Here is a 17,957-nt window from a genome sequence, read left to right as displayed (position 1 = left end):
ATTTATGTACGTAGATTTTCATACAATGATTAAAACAATAGAACATTTTTAGACGCAGAGATTTACACATTTTGATAAAAAGTAATCAATTTCCAACAATCTCGATAACAATGTAATCAAAACCTCTAGAAATTATGATTACATTTAACAGTGCTGTATTTATTACAATTATTTGCATTTAAGATTATTTGTAATCGCTGGATTATGATAACTGTTAAACGTGTTATTACTGTTATTTGTAATCATAATTACCTTTTATCGCTTCTACAAATAATCTTAATCGATTTTTATTTAAAAGAATTATTACTTGTAACTGCTACTACTTATAAACGCGATTACAAGTAGCACTTTTTATGTATTAGTTAATATATAAGTTATTTATATAAGTTAAAAATATGGAGAATAGTAAAGATTAAAAGAGAAGAAGAAAAATTATTAAAATGAAATATTTTTAAAGTCATATATATACAATATATATATATATATATATATATATATATATATATATATATATATATATATATATATATATATATATATATATATATATATATATATATATATATATATATATATATATATATATATATATATATATATATATATATATATATATATATTATATATATATATATATATATATATATATATATATATATATATATATATATATATATATATATATATATATATATATATATATATATATATATATATATATATATATATATATATATATATATATATATATATATAATATATATATATATATATATATATATATGTATATATATATATATATATATATATATATATATATATATATATATATATATATATATATATATATATATATATATATATATATATATATATATATATATATATATATATATATATACTTAAACCCCGGTATAGTAAACCCTCAAGGAACCGAAATTTTCGTTCTTTATAACCAGGAGTTCATTATATCCATACTGCAAACAATTTTAACTAATTCTTTCGAAATGCTCCCTTTTATTGCACATTATTTAAATAAATGACCAATAAAAAGAAATAAAAAATGATTAAACAATGCGTAGTAACAAAAAATGTGCTAACTTTTATTTTTTATTACTCTTCGTCTTGCGTACAAAAAATTTAGGGATGACCTTTATTTAAAAATAGGAAACTGAGATAGAAGAAGCAAACAAGAAAAAATGCTTATGGCTACATTTCACTCAATAGATGGTTTTAAAAATCAGTATATGGTAGAAGTATGGTCAGTATGGTTTAGGTAGAAATTTCAAAATTACCAAAAAATAAAGAAAAAAAATCAGTCGAAGACAGAAAAAAGTTCTTTATAACGAATTTCCTCTCTTCTTTTGGCTCACTATATCCGGAAGCTCACCATAAACCATGTTCACAATTGCATGGTTTGATTGTGTATATATATATCTATATCTATCTATATATATATACATATATAACTGCTTTTTGCCCCTGAAACAGTGGATTTCGTTGAATAGTTAAAAGAAAAAAATATATTTAATCCCCCCAATAACCGAAATGCTTTTACTGCTAGCGTTTCTTCCTTTCCGTCTCACTTTCAAACCCGAACTAAAGTTTTTTAATTTATCAACTGTATCCAAGAAAGAAAAAAAATGATTCGAATCTTCGCTTTGCATGACGAAATGATCGATTGCTTCGTCCTAAGCATCCTCCAGAGGAAAGTAAACCAAAGTATTCCCTTGTGAAATTTAAGAAAAATTAAGCTTCACATGTTTTCACCTGTTGAAATGCAATTCAACAATATCGATTTCTTAGAACAACCTATGACTGTCTGGGACTATCTATACAAAACAAAACATCAAAATAGGTGGTCTTTTCTTAGGAAAACATGCTTCATTACAGCTTGCTCATGAAGTCTTCCCATGAGGTGAAAGGAAACTCTTTTTATATTTGAGTACAAAAGGGCCTATGTAGTTTCCCGTAGCTCCTTCCCTCAACAGAATCAATTCATGCAAATCCTTTATTTGACTGCTGGAATTTTGCAATTATCAACCCTATAATAACGCATCTAAAAAACCTACTCTTATAGATATAAAACCGTGAGTGATCAGTTTTTGTAACTGTCAGGGGGAAATAAATTTTCTGTTCACATGAAGAAATTTTTTTTTGCATGGGTAATAAAATTAGAATTGATCATAAAATATTTTTTATATTAAGCATGTTCACGTTGGAAGTATTTTAAGGGCAGCGGTTGCCAATTTTTTTCAGTTTCGATACCTTAAATAAACGATCGAACTTTCGGTAATGAAATTAGAATTCATAATATTTTAAATTAAGCGTGTTTACGGTGAAAGTATTTTGAAAGCAGCGTTTGGCAATTTTTTTCAGCAACGATACCTTAAACCAGTGTTTCCCAAAGTGTGGTACGCGTACCCCCAGAGGTACGGGAACAGTTTAGTGGGGGTACGCGTTCTTATGCGATATATCTTGCAAATAATTTATATATAACCAAATAATTTATTCAGAAACAAAGCTAGCCATGAAAATTTACTATTACGTATTTTTCTATTGGCTATTTTTGCAGAGTTAAAAGTTAATACAGTGCACTCCCGATTATCCGGGTTAATCACCGGGACGCGATATTCCACTTTGACTAACTCTGGGGCACTCCAATTGGCACTGTTTGGCGTGCGAATTCTTAACACGCCAAATCAATGAATCTCACGCTTTCTCGAATCGTACGAGATTAAACTTCAACCGCTATTATATATTTTTTTTATACGAGTGCAAGTAGTGTTTGTTTATTTAATGATCGGTGGAACTCGTATGTACAAAAAATTGTTAATTTAAATGAACAATAAAATTACTTGAGATATATAAATTGTATTTTTCGTATGTTTTAGTTTCACGTTAATTGTTTCATATAACGCAACTTCTTTTTTAATTCAAGTAACGTAAAAATTGAGCAGTAATTAATTATACAACTATATGTTTGTATTTATGTGGCGCAACGCAATTTCATTATATTGATAAATAAACGTTTCTACCATTTATGATTTTATCTATAGAATCATATTTCCGCTTGAAACTAAATGTTGAAATTTTTTTTTATAAATTTGCTACAAAAATAATTAATATCAAGAAGTTCAGCACTAAACCTAAACAATTACCATACCTTTTATAAAAAATTACGGTTAATATATCCATATTTCAATTAGTTGTTGAAAATTATTCTTGATTTCTTCTTTGCAATTTAAAAAATAACTCATCAATTTCAAAAATAAGACCTGAATTAATACGAACAATTTTATCTATGACAATTATTTAAATACTTACTTAGTCATATTAATAATAAAAAGTAATTAAAATCTAAATAAAAAATGTCTTCAAAATGAGTTAAATGCAATCCAATTTACTGTAATGGTGAATAAGGATAAACTAATACATTTAGTAATAATTTTTATTTTAATTTAATTTAAAACTCAATGCAGAAAAATAACGAATCATTTCGCTATGGTTGCGTTCAGTGTCTTAAATTTTGCCTAGTTTTTATTTTCATTTCGTCCAACGTTTTTTACCAGCAAGAAACAATGGTTGTCCTCGAAAAGAAAACCCAACGATTCTTAGTATAGTCTCACCGTTTTAATATGAAATTATCAACATTTCATTCCAGTTAATATCCTGTAAACATTCACTAAACATTTCTTCCTAAGTGAATTTGCTTAATAACTGATATTTTCTGTTTTGGGCAGTATGGTTCTCATATGTTCAAACTTGGTCAGTCACATTTATTAAATCTTTATGTGAAACATAAAATATTGTAATTATACACTAACTAGGGTGCGATCACGTTTAATTTTGTTTAAAGAGTAAAAAATTTTAAACAGAACTTGATTCACAAATAAATATGCTTAATTATATGGTGTAGTATTTAGACAACCACAAAATGTTGAGAGAAATACTAAATATGCTGCAATTCAATGAGTACATTTTATTTTAATGATTATGTACTAAAATTTAAATGAAATGGCAATTCTTTTCTTTCATGCACATGCATTTCTTTTAAAAGTGCTTTTTTTAATTTTTTTTCATTAATTTAAATTATGTTGAATTTTTAATTATAAAACATTTTTGAAATCATTTATCTTTGATTATGTTCAGTTCAGAGAAACTACAATTTTTTAAAATTTATGAAGTGAAAAAGATATGGTAAATTAGAAATAATAGTAATAATGCAAAAATTATTTTGTATCTTGCTTATTTGCCTCAAAAACCAAATATATTCGATTTGGTCGAACATAAATACATTTCGATATCAATTGATGTATTTTGAGCAACAAAATCCATGGGTTGCAGTAAAACTTGCAGGTTCTTTTCCAATTTTCATAATGTGAAATAATTTTCACACTAAACCTTTCTTGGTATAAAACAAATTTATTTAAACACCTAATTATGCTACATCACAAACAAAAAATTAAGTATATAAAAATAATTGTAAATGACATCGTCAAAAACGCTTCTCTTCTTCCCACCACATTCTAATCCTCTCTACACCACACTAAAACGAGAGAGATTCTTTTTTAATTAATTCTTAAGTTTTGTTCATATCTCGTAGCGCCATCTAGTGGTGGGTAATCTTACAGTTGTATTTATGCATAATAAATTTTAAGTGTTTATTAATTTTTAAATATAAAAGCATATTAAATTAATTAAATTTTAAATATAGTTATGAATTGGATAACCATCTGATTTCTTTTTCCGAATGTAATAATAAATATTTATTTATTGTGGGAAAAAATGTGCAAGAATGGAAAAAGAATTAGCATGGTAAAAAGTTGTTTCTAAGAGGTATATTCTCTTACGTTTTTAAAATTTAACATTTATAATAAAGTGGTAATTATACTTAATATCCTTTGGAAAACTTGCAAATAGAATACTTTAATTTAAAAAGCTGTTTAGACTATAATCAATGTATATTATTTTGGCCAAAATAAAATTTACCGAGTCGCAATTGGTTACCAAATATTTGTCTGCATCTTTTCTGCATGTATCAGGTATTCAACCAAACAATTATTATTTGCATCTTTTATCAACACTAAGCTCATATGGAAGGGGAAAATTAAATAAAAATAAATACGATAGTAAAAATAAAAACGATAATCAAGTTTAAAAAGACGATGTTCCTTGTTTACAGTGAAGGGTTGCCACAGACTCTTTCGTACATATGCGCGCATAACAATTAAGCAGTTATCGCGCAGTTTGGCGAAGAAGTGCCCCAGAGTTAGTCATAGTGGAATATCGCCACCGGGACAGGCCGCACGGACAATCGAAAAACACGGATAATACGAAAACTCCATTTGTTAAAGAAAATATCAATATCAGTACAAAAAATATAAAAATTACTGACATTTACATGCTGTATAACATCAAACTGGGAATTTTCCTTTTAAAAAATGGGTAATGCGTCTTCGTCATATATCGATACACATATTTTACGAACCGCAGTAATGTCACCGTAATCAAATCCTCCCATATAATCTAATAAAGTTTCCACAGAGCAGCAGAATGAGAAATTTTATTTCCCTCATTTACTACATCTTCTGCATCAGTTATTATCATCACTATTTTATTTGTTTTAACAACATAACGATGTCTTCATCAGTCAAATACTAGAGGCCAGGCTCACATGCATCACTTTGAAACCAATTTTCTAAATTTTCTTCATCAAAAATTTCGAAACCTTAGATTTCTTTTGCTTGTTCGAGAATACTGTTATCATATTTTTCTTGAACATCTGAAGAAGATTGTTCATCAAGCGGTATGATCTTTCTCCACGATCGTGATAACGTAGACGATTTTACCTTTGACCACACTGCTGATATTCCATATACTGCAATCCAATAACGAATATTGCTTCCAAAAATTTGGTAGTGTTATAACTTTATGAATCAAATTTTTTTTAATCTTGAAAATGTTTCTCTTTATATTTTTTGTGCAACTCCGGAATGAGCACGGATAATCCGTTCACGGATAATCGAGAGTGTACTGTAATTAGTGGTATCAACAGCGAGTTGTGATATTTAACTTTTGTGCAATTCTTTTTATAGTAAAAAATACATTCATTTTTTTTATTAGTGGTACACAGGGTTACGAAAAATTTAGAAAGGGTACACGAGAGTCATAAGTTTAGGAAACACTGCCTTAAACGATCGAATTTTCGGTAATGAAATTAGAATTCACCTTAAAATATATTTTACATTAAGCGTGTAAACACGCTTAATGTAAAAGTTGAAAGTATTTTAAAACCAGCGTTTGCCAAATTTTGTTTCAGCTGCGATTATCTAAACGATAGAATTTCTTTTCGTGAAAACCTGACTTTTAAAAAGCGTTCATTACCAGTTGTAAATATTCAAACGAAAAAAAAAGAAAAAAACAAACTTCAAAGTAATTCAGAAACATTTAATGTGAATGAAGTTTTTTTCACTGTTTCATCAATAAGTCTTTAAATTTGGTATTATGTTAGGCAGTTGAATTAACAAGTATGCAAAGGCTATGTTTTTTGCTGTATAAGTGCTTTTCTAGTATTTTCAGTCATTTTAGTTGAAATTGAATAAAATAAGCTGAATTATAATTTTTGAAAATGAACTGTTATAAATTGTGCGAAAGGTTATCAAAGAAAAGCAATTCTTTATTCTTGAATTCGGTTATTTTACTTTGAATTTCAAATTTCTAAGATAGATACTGATGCAATAATTTGTATATGTATATCGATTAGCAATTTATTTAATGCATTGTTATAGGGAAAAAAATTCAATTTTATTGCAATTTTACATACATAATTTTGTTAAAGTAGCTTTAATATTAAATAAATAATGAATTACTGATTTGATACAAACCTATAACAGGTTTCAAAAAAATAATATCTGGTTTAAAAAAAAGTCCTAACTTATGGAGCTTGTGTGACCTTCTTGCGGAACTCTAGGGTTACGCGGAACACCATTTGGGAACCCCTGCTTTAAGGTATTATATCCTTATAGGATTTCACAGGGAATTAAAAATTAGTTTACGTTAAAAGAAATTTACGTTACGCTTGTTCACGTTAACGATTTTCAACTGTATTTCTTTTGTATAAAATAATCCCTGAAATAGAACGAAAACAATTTAGGAGATAAAGAATTGGAAAATTATGCATTCTTAAATCTCCTATAATTAAGTTAAATTTATTTTTCGCCATTTTTAATTTTCTAAAACCACACTCATCTTCGGTAGCGATACCGGTCAGAAATGTGAAGTCGAAAGTTGAAATGTTCGACTCTATTATAGTGTTGAATTATCAAGACTATAGCAAAACATTAAAAAAAAAACAATAATTAATTTTCTTACCAGTTAGAGAGGTAATAAATCTTCTGTTCACATAAAAAGTCAAATTTTTTCCATGGGAATAAAATTCGATTTCTCCTTGCATACATTAAACGTGTTCAATTTTAAAGCTTTTTAATGTATAATATCCGTTATACGATTTAGAGGGGAATCGAAAATTAGTTCACGTTAAAAGAAATTCATGTTAAGCATGTTCACGATAACCCTTTGATGCAGGTGGGACACCGGTGTCATATTTATATTTATATTTCTTTTCACATTTTAATTACAAGCAAAAATATATTTCCTTATTTTTTAATCATAAAAAATAGTGTAATAGTTTGTAAAAATTTTTTTTTAAATTACAGGAGTTAAGTTTGTACTAATATATAAAATCCAAAAAAAAGTAGTTCGAAAATTTCTTTTTTGATTTATATTCACAAATTTATCAATAATTCGTTTTGTAAATTAAAAAAATTCCAATGATGAATAACTGTTTCTTTTAAATTTAAATAGTTTCATATAAGTTCAAATTTCAAAAATTATTGCTCGAAAGATTTTACCTCAATCGCAGAAAAAAAATAAAGGTGTTTCCTGCTGTATTTCATCATCATAAGTTATTCAAATGCGAAACATAATATTTTTCTCCAATTTTTAACTTAAATTGAAACAAAATAATGAAAAAAAGTATGAAAATATGATTAAAAAAAATTCTGTGTCAAAAGGTTGAGAAGTTTCGACTGAATATATACTGCACACATAAAATATCCGCTATAATTAAACGAATTTAATTTAGAAGATTAAGAATCGGTAAATTGTTCATTCTCTCATCCCCTATAATTAATTGAATATTAGTTTTTACCATTTTTAATTTTCTAAAAATGCGCTCATCTTTGGTAGCAATGCCAGACAGAAATGTGGAGTCGACAGTTGGAATGTTCTTTTCCAATTCAAGACTTTTCCAAGACTCCGATTTTTACTCTATTAAAATTTTCACTGAATGCTCGGAAAAATATCAATGCCACAAAAACATGAGCTTTTTTAATTTATTGAAATGATTTTTGACAAAACAGGAATTGTTATTAATTTACTTTGTTTTTCTTAATAGCAATTTATATCACTCGAATGAATAGCGTCACCACTTCTCTGCTACACAGGGAGTGGAACGGAGAAGACGGTTACACATTTCAATTTCTGATGCGATTCATTAAGGGCAGATGATTTTTTGCCTTAAATGTCATTTTCAGAGGAGCAGATAAGTGCATTTATCGTTCAAAAGACCAGACAAGTGTAATTTATAAGAGTATTTATACGTTCTTTATAAACTTGTACACTCAGACAAAAAAATAAACTAATCATTAAAAAATACCATTCAGTAAAAAATCTGTAGCTTTAACAAAACTAATTTCAGGTATGAAATCCCCTTACTCGAACAAGGTAAGATCAAGTATTTGTATAAAAGCAAAAAAAAAATTTTTCCCCAATTTAATTATTTACGAAAATCGCCTTTCTAAAGTAGACAGAAATAGCTGTTTTCATAATTTAATTAATTTGGTGAGTAACTTGATACTGAATAATTCCATTATTATAAAGGAATAATCATTAATTATTCAATATTTCTATTATTATTCTTGGACTAACAATTAATTATGTTAAAACTACAACCTAGTGACGTTAAAAATTATAATTTGAAATATAATGTTTAACTTATTTTGATTTGCAACTACCCCACGTTGTAGACATACTTTATTTAGTCTTCTTAGAGATTCGAGGTTTACATGCCTAGAGTAAGTAAAAGGGGAAGAAAACATTGCCTAGGTTTGTTACATACATTATTTTTCATGTTCCACAAAAACAAAAAAATTGTTTGCTGTCAGTATAAGGGTTAAAACTCTAATGTGATGCAAGCCCTGCAAAAAGAAGTTATACTTCTAAATGGAAATTCAATGTTTCATTTTTATTTTTTAAACTAACACTGCTCTAATGATTTTTTTAAAGAGGAGATATTTCGAATATTGAACTAGTTTAAATTTGGGTCATTCTAAAATAATTTTAAGAGTTTTGAGTGATAAGACCAAAAAGGTTAAACAGAAAGGTTAAATAAAAAATTTCAGGCATCGGTTCAAAAATTTTTGTTGTTGATATTTTTGAGGAAATACCAGTAAAAAAAAGAAGGAATTTTGCCAGAATTATAAATTTTAATCATATATGAATACTATATACACTATGCATTCCCACTTGAATAGCATTAAAAAAGTTATACCCTTTTGCTATGATATAGCATAAAATTTTCAAATATATAGCAAACATATTGCAGGCATGGCGAAAAAGTAAAAGATTTCGTTATAATTCTTTAAATTTTATTTTACTACAGGCGTCGAACCTCAGACTCATTTTTGGATTTACGGCTATCAATGTTGACCTAAATAGCCTCGTAGTTTTGAACACAATCCAGAGTACAAGGGAACTCCTGGATCGGGTATTAGGATAAACTTCCCTTTTTTTAGTGACTTTTTGATGGAATTAACTTACATTTGCGTTACATGGAAAATAAAACCACACCAGCTTCCCACGGTTAGCCCTATGGCAAGGAGTTTCTAACTAGCCTCTGAATCCCACAGTAAATCTGAATTAGATTGGATTATTCCACTTCTTTTGCAGGTAAAAAGGGTAGAATTTCATGCTCAGAAACTTCGTGGCTCTTTAGACTACACAGAGAATCAATTTCAAAATATCCTTTGCAACCATATTAGCTCTTATTACTTATTCTCTGCCCCCATAAAGGAGACTTTTGAAATGAAAATGATGGCGCCATCTACCAATTTAAGTTTTAAACATATACCGTATTAAAACATTTCTGATACGTTCTAAATTAGACGCATATTTTTAAAAATAATATTTTTTACATTCAAGTTACATTTTTTAAAATCATAATTAAGTTCAGATAGCATCTAAATATTTTTTCATATCACTTCATGCATTTTAAACTGAAGAAAAAAAATTAAAATTAGAGCTAAAGAAATCTATTTTTAATTATGTGTATGATTAATCATTATGTAGAATTTACTTACAATTAAAATTTAATAATTCACTAAAAGTTCATTTGACAGATTATGTTTCTGTTTATTGATTAATCATAAGTTTTCTTAAAAAAATAGTCATAAAATCTAATATATTTCTTAAATTTATTTTCATTTGACAGATTATGTGTCTGATTATTAATTTATCCTAAAAGAAAAATTATTAAAAAATATCTGTTATAATTTATTCTTTAAACTTTAATCTATTTTTCTTTATCAATAACTGGAAAGAAATGCATTTAGTTAAGTTTTATTTAAAATTTGTATAAATTTTTAATTATGTATAAATGCTTTTTCATTGTCTCTATTTTCATTTGATAAACTTTATTTCTGTTAATAGATAAATCATGACCATTCTACAAAAAACAGTCATAATCAGTTTTATCTATTTCTAATAAATAATTGTAAAAAAGAGCATGTAGCAACTTGAGGAAATATTTATTTAATTATTATTTTCAGTATAGATAAACAGAGTATTTTAATAGCAGTTACAAAAATAATTACTTTGATGTAATAAACAATACAGTTGATGGCATGTGCAGTGCTTATTACCTTCTCAGCCTACGAAAGAAATGGAATAATCCACACTCATTCGGATTCACTGTGGGATTCAGGGACTTGTGAGATACTAACCTATGATCCGTCCACAACTGAACATGCTTTATATCATGTTCAGTTGTGGACGTACTGTGGAAACGTACAGTGTGGACGCACAGAGTGGAAATACAGTGGTTGGCGAAGCGGGAGCAGAATTTGCGTCAAAATGTAAGAAAGAATGAAAAAGAAAGACGAATTTTTAAAGTGAATATACTGTCCATTGCAGTCCATTATCTTTTGCCATCTTTCTGTAGCATGATTCCTCGCTGATAAAACTTTGTCTATGACTTGTCACTCAACTAAACAATGAATATCTTGATTAAATCTGACAATTTCCAGATCAAACAGTTAAGAGCTCTAACAGGTCCTCGAATTTTACCTCACTCTTCCCTATGTATGAAATTTACAGATACTTTTTGAAAATCTTTTTATTCTAAACCTGTATAATACCATTATTAAAATCTAAAGTTTAAAAAAAAATTAGATAAAGTCGTCAATTTTCAGTTGCTTATATGAAACGAAGATTATTAGATTCGCACTAAAACCCTAATCTACACGAATGGCTTCAGTTATAAATAAAATTTACTATTGAATTTTAGTTGTACTCCATTTGATTGCAATTTTATTATTGTAGTATCTAAAACTTCCTAACTACTAGTCCCATCATTTCGTGTTTGATCTCATTGGAAAAAATACTTTATTCGTTTAAATTGCTACTAGATGGCAATGTCAAATTCGTAAATAGTGCATACTATACATAAGCGGCTCTGCAACTTCTGAGGGATTAGACTGACACTTGTTTGATTTCAGTTGATTCAGTGTAAATATATATATATATATATATATATATATATACATACATAAAATACAATACCTCAATTGTGCTTTGTAGATAGCAATTTCAAATATTTAAATATGTTACATTATACCTTTCCTACCGAAAACTTCCAAACTAACAGTCTCTTCATTTCGTCTTCATGCAATCTCATTAGATTCAGCAGGACAAAGAACGCATTTGAAAACAATATTTTATTTGTCTTATATTGCAACTAGATAGCAAAGACAAATTCGTTAATAAGTGCAATTTTTTAGCACATCTTATACAGTAAATTCCTTTAAACTTCTTAAGGATTAGTTCTGTTGATCTCTGTTGACTCAGTGTAAAAAAATTTACAAAAAAGAAAAAAAAAACAAAAGACAATACCTCAAATGTCTAGATAGCAATTCCAAGTGCGTAAACAGACGCAAGCATAAAATTGTACTTTTTGCTCATTAAATCCTTTTATTTTCCTATCTAAAAGTACTATCGTATCGATTTTTTTCTGATCCGATTCATTAAAAAAAACTTTATAACATTTATAAAAAAACAATACTTTCAATGAAACAGACGCAAGTATTAAATTGCTCTTTTTGTTCATTAAATCCTTTTATTTTCCTATCTACTAGTACTATCGTATCGGGTTTTTTTCTGATCCGATTCCACATAAAAAACTTCATATCATTTACAAAAAAATAATACCTTCAACGTCAAGTATGTAAGCAGACGCAAGTAATAAATTGTACTTCTTGTTCATCAAATCCTTTTATTTTCTTAACTATTAGACCTATCGTATTGTGTTTTTCTGACCTGATTCCACATAAAAAACTTCATAACATTTATAAAAAAATAATACTTCAAATGTCTAGATAGCAATGTCAAGTGCGTAAACAGACACAAGCATAAAATTGTACTTTGTGTTCATTAAATCCTTTGATTTTCCTATCTATTAGTACTATCGTATCTGTTTTTTTTTTCCTGATCCGATTCCACAGAAAATACTTCATCAGGAACGTTATTTCATTAGTCTAAATATCGTTATTAAAGTTTTCTTCCTATTTTGCCCCCTATCCCACCGAAGCCAGTTATGTTTTATGGGATTCTCATGTGAGGCTATCTGAGACCTCTTCAGATAAATTCCAATGGGTCTCGCCCTTAAAGGGTCGTGCCATTTTCTTTTAAATGTGCTATTTGAAAATTACAAAAAATTAAATTGCTTATGACTAACTAGAACTTATATTATTTTCTGGGAGGGGATAATGAATAAACACATAAAAGTCTATTTGAAGCACGTAGTTTGATAAAATAACTTTGAATTTTGATATTAAAGTCAAGAACAGTTTAACAGTTTTTTTCGCATACTTAATAAAATTTAAGTAAAAAAAAAACTTACTTTAGTTCATCTTCCCTCTCTTTCATTTCTTGCAATTCACTTTGAATTTTAGATGCAGCTGATTGGAATTTTCGTTGTGACATCTGATCACCTTTTTTGATCTGTGGCGGTTTTATTTCAAAATACTGATTGCCAGTAACTGAATTTACGGGACTTTTAAACGCAATTTCTCTTCCCTTGCTGGCAATGAATCTTTCCATGTTCACATTTTTACCTTGAGAAGAAGTCATAGCTTTTTGAGGATAAAATGGTGAACTTTTAGAGATGGAAGAACTACTAGAAGAATCAGGAGATGGAGATCTCATGAAGGGATCCTTAGATTGAGAAAATGTTTTTTGCAAAACGTTAATGTTTTCACTTTGAGAAATGTTTGATGAATTTGAATAAATGGCATTGAGTTTGTTGTTTAAACTTACTGGAGAGGCATCATAAAGCGATGATGCTTTTGGCTCAGAATCTAACGAGGAATCGCTGCACATGCTTACAGACGTTAAATTGTCCAAAGTGCCATCTTTTTCATCTTCGCTATATTCAGCGCTTTGTTGGCAGGTTTCCATTTGATATTTCATCTTTAAAGCTAATTCTCTTTCTTTTTTTAGTTCTTCTTCTCGTTGCCTGGCCATTCTAATATCACGATCAATGGGAGATTCGAATGTCGATGAAGGTTGTGAACACGCTTTTGTCAGACTTGATGGATCTTTACGTTTAGTTGCGAACACGCTAGCAATATTGTAGCTCTGTCCACCAGTCACAATCTTTGGGGATGAGGGAGTGCATTTAATTTTTTCTGTATGAATGGGCACCTGAGGAGGTTTTACAACTTCAGGTGTAATTATTGGGGCTGTAAATAAGGGCTTTTCCTTCGTCATCATTTCTCTCATTTTTCTAATTTCCTCTTCCCTTTGTTTCATTTCTTTAATTTCCTGCGCTATTTTGCTTTCTACTGTGAAACCATTACTTTCTCTCGGGTCTTTCTTCATTCCAGTAGCAGCGCATTTTCTTGTTCCTGATACACTAGAGCTTTGAGCTACGTCATCAGAAGTTCCTGGATCATTCTCATTTTCAATGGAACCGGTATCTTTCTTCGCTAACTTTTTTGATCTTGGAAATTCCCTTAAAGATTCTTTGCTGCGCACTTCGTACATTTTGACTTCCATCGTATTTGATTCATCTCCCGTTAGAAGATCTTTCACGGTTGAATTTTGTGTGGTAGAGACAACACATTCTTGATCTTCATTCATTTTGACTTCAACATCAGCAACGTAAGAAAATTCGGAAGGAAAGTCATCAGCGCATTGGAAGGTCATCAACTCAACTGTGGAATTTTGTGGGGATATTCTGATATCGATTGTTTCAGTTATGCTGTCAGTTTCCAGAGCTTCCGTTTCTTCAACAATTTCCAAGCAATTATATTGTGATGTACTAGAAACTTCATCAGATTCCTGCATTTCACTGGAAAAAAGACTGTCAGAGTCAATATCACTGGTAGAGCTATCTGGTTTCTTGTTACCGTTCATTTTATCGTCAATTATTGGATCAGGAAACTCTTTTATATCAATATCTGTACTTTCAGAATCAGGTAATGTCTCACAAGAATATTGGCGTTGAGTTTCTAAAGATTCAAAAGAATTTGCGTTTTCATACTGGAAATTTTTATTTTCTGTATTCTCGGTTTTAAATCCAAGCCATTCAAAATCAGAAGTTACCCGATATTTTCCAATTATTTGGACCAGCTCATCCTGTTCCTTCAAACTGCAATTCTTTTGTCCTGAAAGAAATAACAATGATCAGTGACATGATGTTAAAATAGAAATAAAAGAGATAATTTTAGATTTTTGATCAGAATTTTCAAGGAAGAAAAACATTTTTATGTTATTAAATGTCTCGGTACGTACAAAATTTTTGGGTTAGGTTTATCAACAGAGTACTACGGGTCTTTCAAAAACAAACGCAATTTAAAATATGCAAATTTCAAATATTAAAGTTATTATTTTTCTCCTAAAAATATTCAAGTTATTTTTCTTTAGATTTAACACATGAATCAAAATGTAGCGCGGAAAAAATAAATTTTCCCAATACTTTTTTAATTGAATCATGAATTACCATATAATAATGATATCAATTCTCAATTTTGGCGCATATTCATTAAGGTGTTAAATGGAATCCAATTATCACACTTTACAAGCTTGATTACATGATACTAGGGTTTTACCCTTACAAAAACATGATTTAATTTAACAACTTATAAAAGTTGCAGTCAAATTAAATGATATTATGGTTCGGCTTTAACAAAAACATGGCTTAGTTTAACACTTATTAAAGTTGTGACAGAATTGAGTGATTGTTATTCGTTATTGTTCAAAAAGCTCCAAATTTTTAAAATTATTTTGTGGATTTCTTTCATTTTTGCCGTGAAATTTGTCTCAAGCAAAAGTTAAACAGTTAATTTTTACTCTAACAAATTTGGTTTTGAATGTGTATGACTAACAGAATACAAAAATAATATATGCGTATATACACCGAAGAGCTATTACATTATGATTACCCTGCTAATAACATGTAGGGCCACCTTTAGCCCTCAAAACTGCTAGCACCTGCCGTGGCATTGATTCCACAAGGTGCTGATAGGTAGTCTGAGGTATCTGGTACCAAGCGCTCACCAACTGGTCCTGCAATTCCCTCACATTGCGGGGGGGGGAGGGTAGCGTGGCAGCACGAATTTGGTTTTCCAAGTGGGACCACAAATGCTCTATTGGATTAAGGTCAGGTGAATTTGGGGGCCAATACATGACTTGAAAGTCACTGGAATGTTCCTCGACGATTCGACCCTTATGACATAGGGCATTATCCTGTTGGTGAACACCATCCCTCGCAGGAAAAACTGATGCCATGAATCGGTGAACCTGGTCTGCAACTATGTTCAAGTAGCTTACAGATGTCAGGGATTGTTCTATGAGGATTATGGGTCCTAATGAGCCCCATGAAAACATTGTTCGTGGGCGAAAAGCCATGAAAACCTGGGCGAACCCATTGTTATAGATGGAGGGTGGTCATAATGTAATGGCTCTTCGGTGTATAACTACTTATGTACATAATCTTGCCAAGAAGAATTATCTGGGTTTCAGAACAAATAAATTACTGAAATATTTTAAAAGTTATAAAACTTTTTTAAAAATCGCCAATTAGGTGACATATTTTCACCTAGATAAAATTTATCAAAATCAGTGTCTAATTCTCAGTTTTTGCAAATTTTTATGAGCCCAGGTGATGTAGCATTGGAGTAAGTTTTTAAATATTAAATAAATTAGACCACAAACGCTTTTCTTTTTCACAAAACTGTAGCTTTTCTGTATATTGACATTTTGCGCCATTTTTAAAATTAGCGTAGACAACGCTGGTTTTAGATTGGTTACACTTGATCTAACAGTCATGAGTAACAGTTGCAAACTCACAGCAGTTCCAAAAATGGCATATTATTCACAAAAAAGCATAAATAAAAGCATATTATTCACAAAAAAGCATAAATAAAAACATATTATTCACAAAAAAGCATAAATAAAAGCACATTACTCCCAAAAAAGCATAATTTCATATTACGACTGAGCCTTCGAAAAACAGCCTCCTTTTTCGCGAATAACTTCAATCATTTCTCCCCGATGGTATTTTCTGGTACATTTTCAAATGAATTGATATTATTTGCTAAAAAAATTAGACAAAACTGTCGTAACTGTCTAGATAAATCAGGGCAATATTTTTTTTCATGATTTGCTTGCTGATGAGAGAAATGCATTAGTCTGAGTATAGCAAATAATAAAAATTCTAAGAAGATATATATCGAAAACTATGTCTCTTAGTTTAAGAGAAAATTAGTAACTAATACGAAAAACAGGGTGCCATTAAGTATATAATGATGCAAGCCACGATCATTTATAATACAGTTAAACCCCGCTATAATGAACCTTCAAGGGACCGAAATTTCGGTTTACTATAACCGGAAGTTCACTATATCAGTACTGCAAACAATTTTAACTAATTTTTCCGAGCTGCTCCCTTATATTACACATTATTTAAATAAATGACCAATAAAAAGAAATACAATAATGATTAAAAAATAATGTGTAGTAACAAAATATGTGTTAACTTTTATTTTTTATTAGGGGAGAGGTGTCAATTGTAACATTTTTTACTTAACTATTTTTAACTAACAAAAAATCCAATATATTATTAGTATTAATTGACAGACGAGTAAAGTAGACTATCCTCTACTAGAAAAAAAATTAAATACCTGATTTTAAATATTATTATATTAGTTATTAACAATTTTTGACAGTCGTGCACTTGTTACAATTGTCCCCACTTACGGGGTCAATTGTAACAGTTCATAAATTCAACTAAAACATAGTTAATTATACATATTATCATAGTTGTGATACATTTTTTTATTGATCAAAATAGTAGTGATATTTTAGGAGTAAAAATAATAATGAGCATTGACCTAAAGGGTTAAACTTTTAACTTTAAGGGATTAAAAATTTTAATTTATGCTGTGAAAGGTGACAAATAAAATAATGCACATGCAACATAATATAAATGCTATAGGAAACTATTGGTGGTTCTTAAAGAGTTAAGTAATGGTTTGTAAACATAAGATTATTTATTTTCAGCTGTTGCAATCGTCCCTTTACTTATTGTTACAATTGTCCCCAAGACGCCATTTCAG

The 17,957-nt window shown here is 29.0% G+C and overlaps 1 protein-coding gene across 1 annotated transcript in view; it reads right to left on the bottom strand.

Moving 5' to 3' along the window:
- The window catches only part of LOC107442105 (uncharacterized), a 44,472-nt gene that overhangs the window by 9,378 nt on the left and 17,137 nt on the right, over nucleotides 1-17,957 (bottom strand). The window contains exon 2 of the mRNA XM_016055576.4: nucleotides 13,238-15,005. Within this exon, the coding sequence (XP_015911062.1) occupies nucleotides 13,238-14,754 (1,517 nt within the window). The 5' untranslated portion in view covers nucleotides 14,755-15,005. The remainder of the gene's footprint in view (nucleotides 1-13,237; nucleotides 15,006-17,957) is intronic.

Source organism: Parasteatoda tepidariorum, chromosome 12, assembly GCF_982258835.1.
Source record: "Parasteatoda tepidariorum strain Cologne lab strain chromosome 12, Ptep-v5.0, whole genome shotgun sequence".
Lineage (NCBI taxonomy): Eukaryota > Metazoa > Arthropoda > Arachnida > Araneae > Theridiidae > Parasteatoda > Parasteatoda tepidariorum.
Note: the sequence above shows the minus strand (reverse complement) of the source record. Positions and strands in the feature narration are given on the sequence as shown.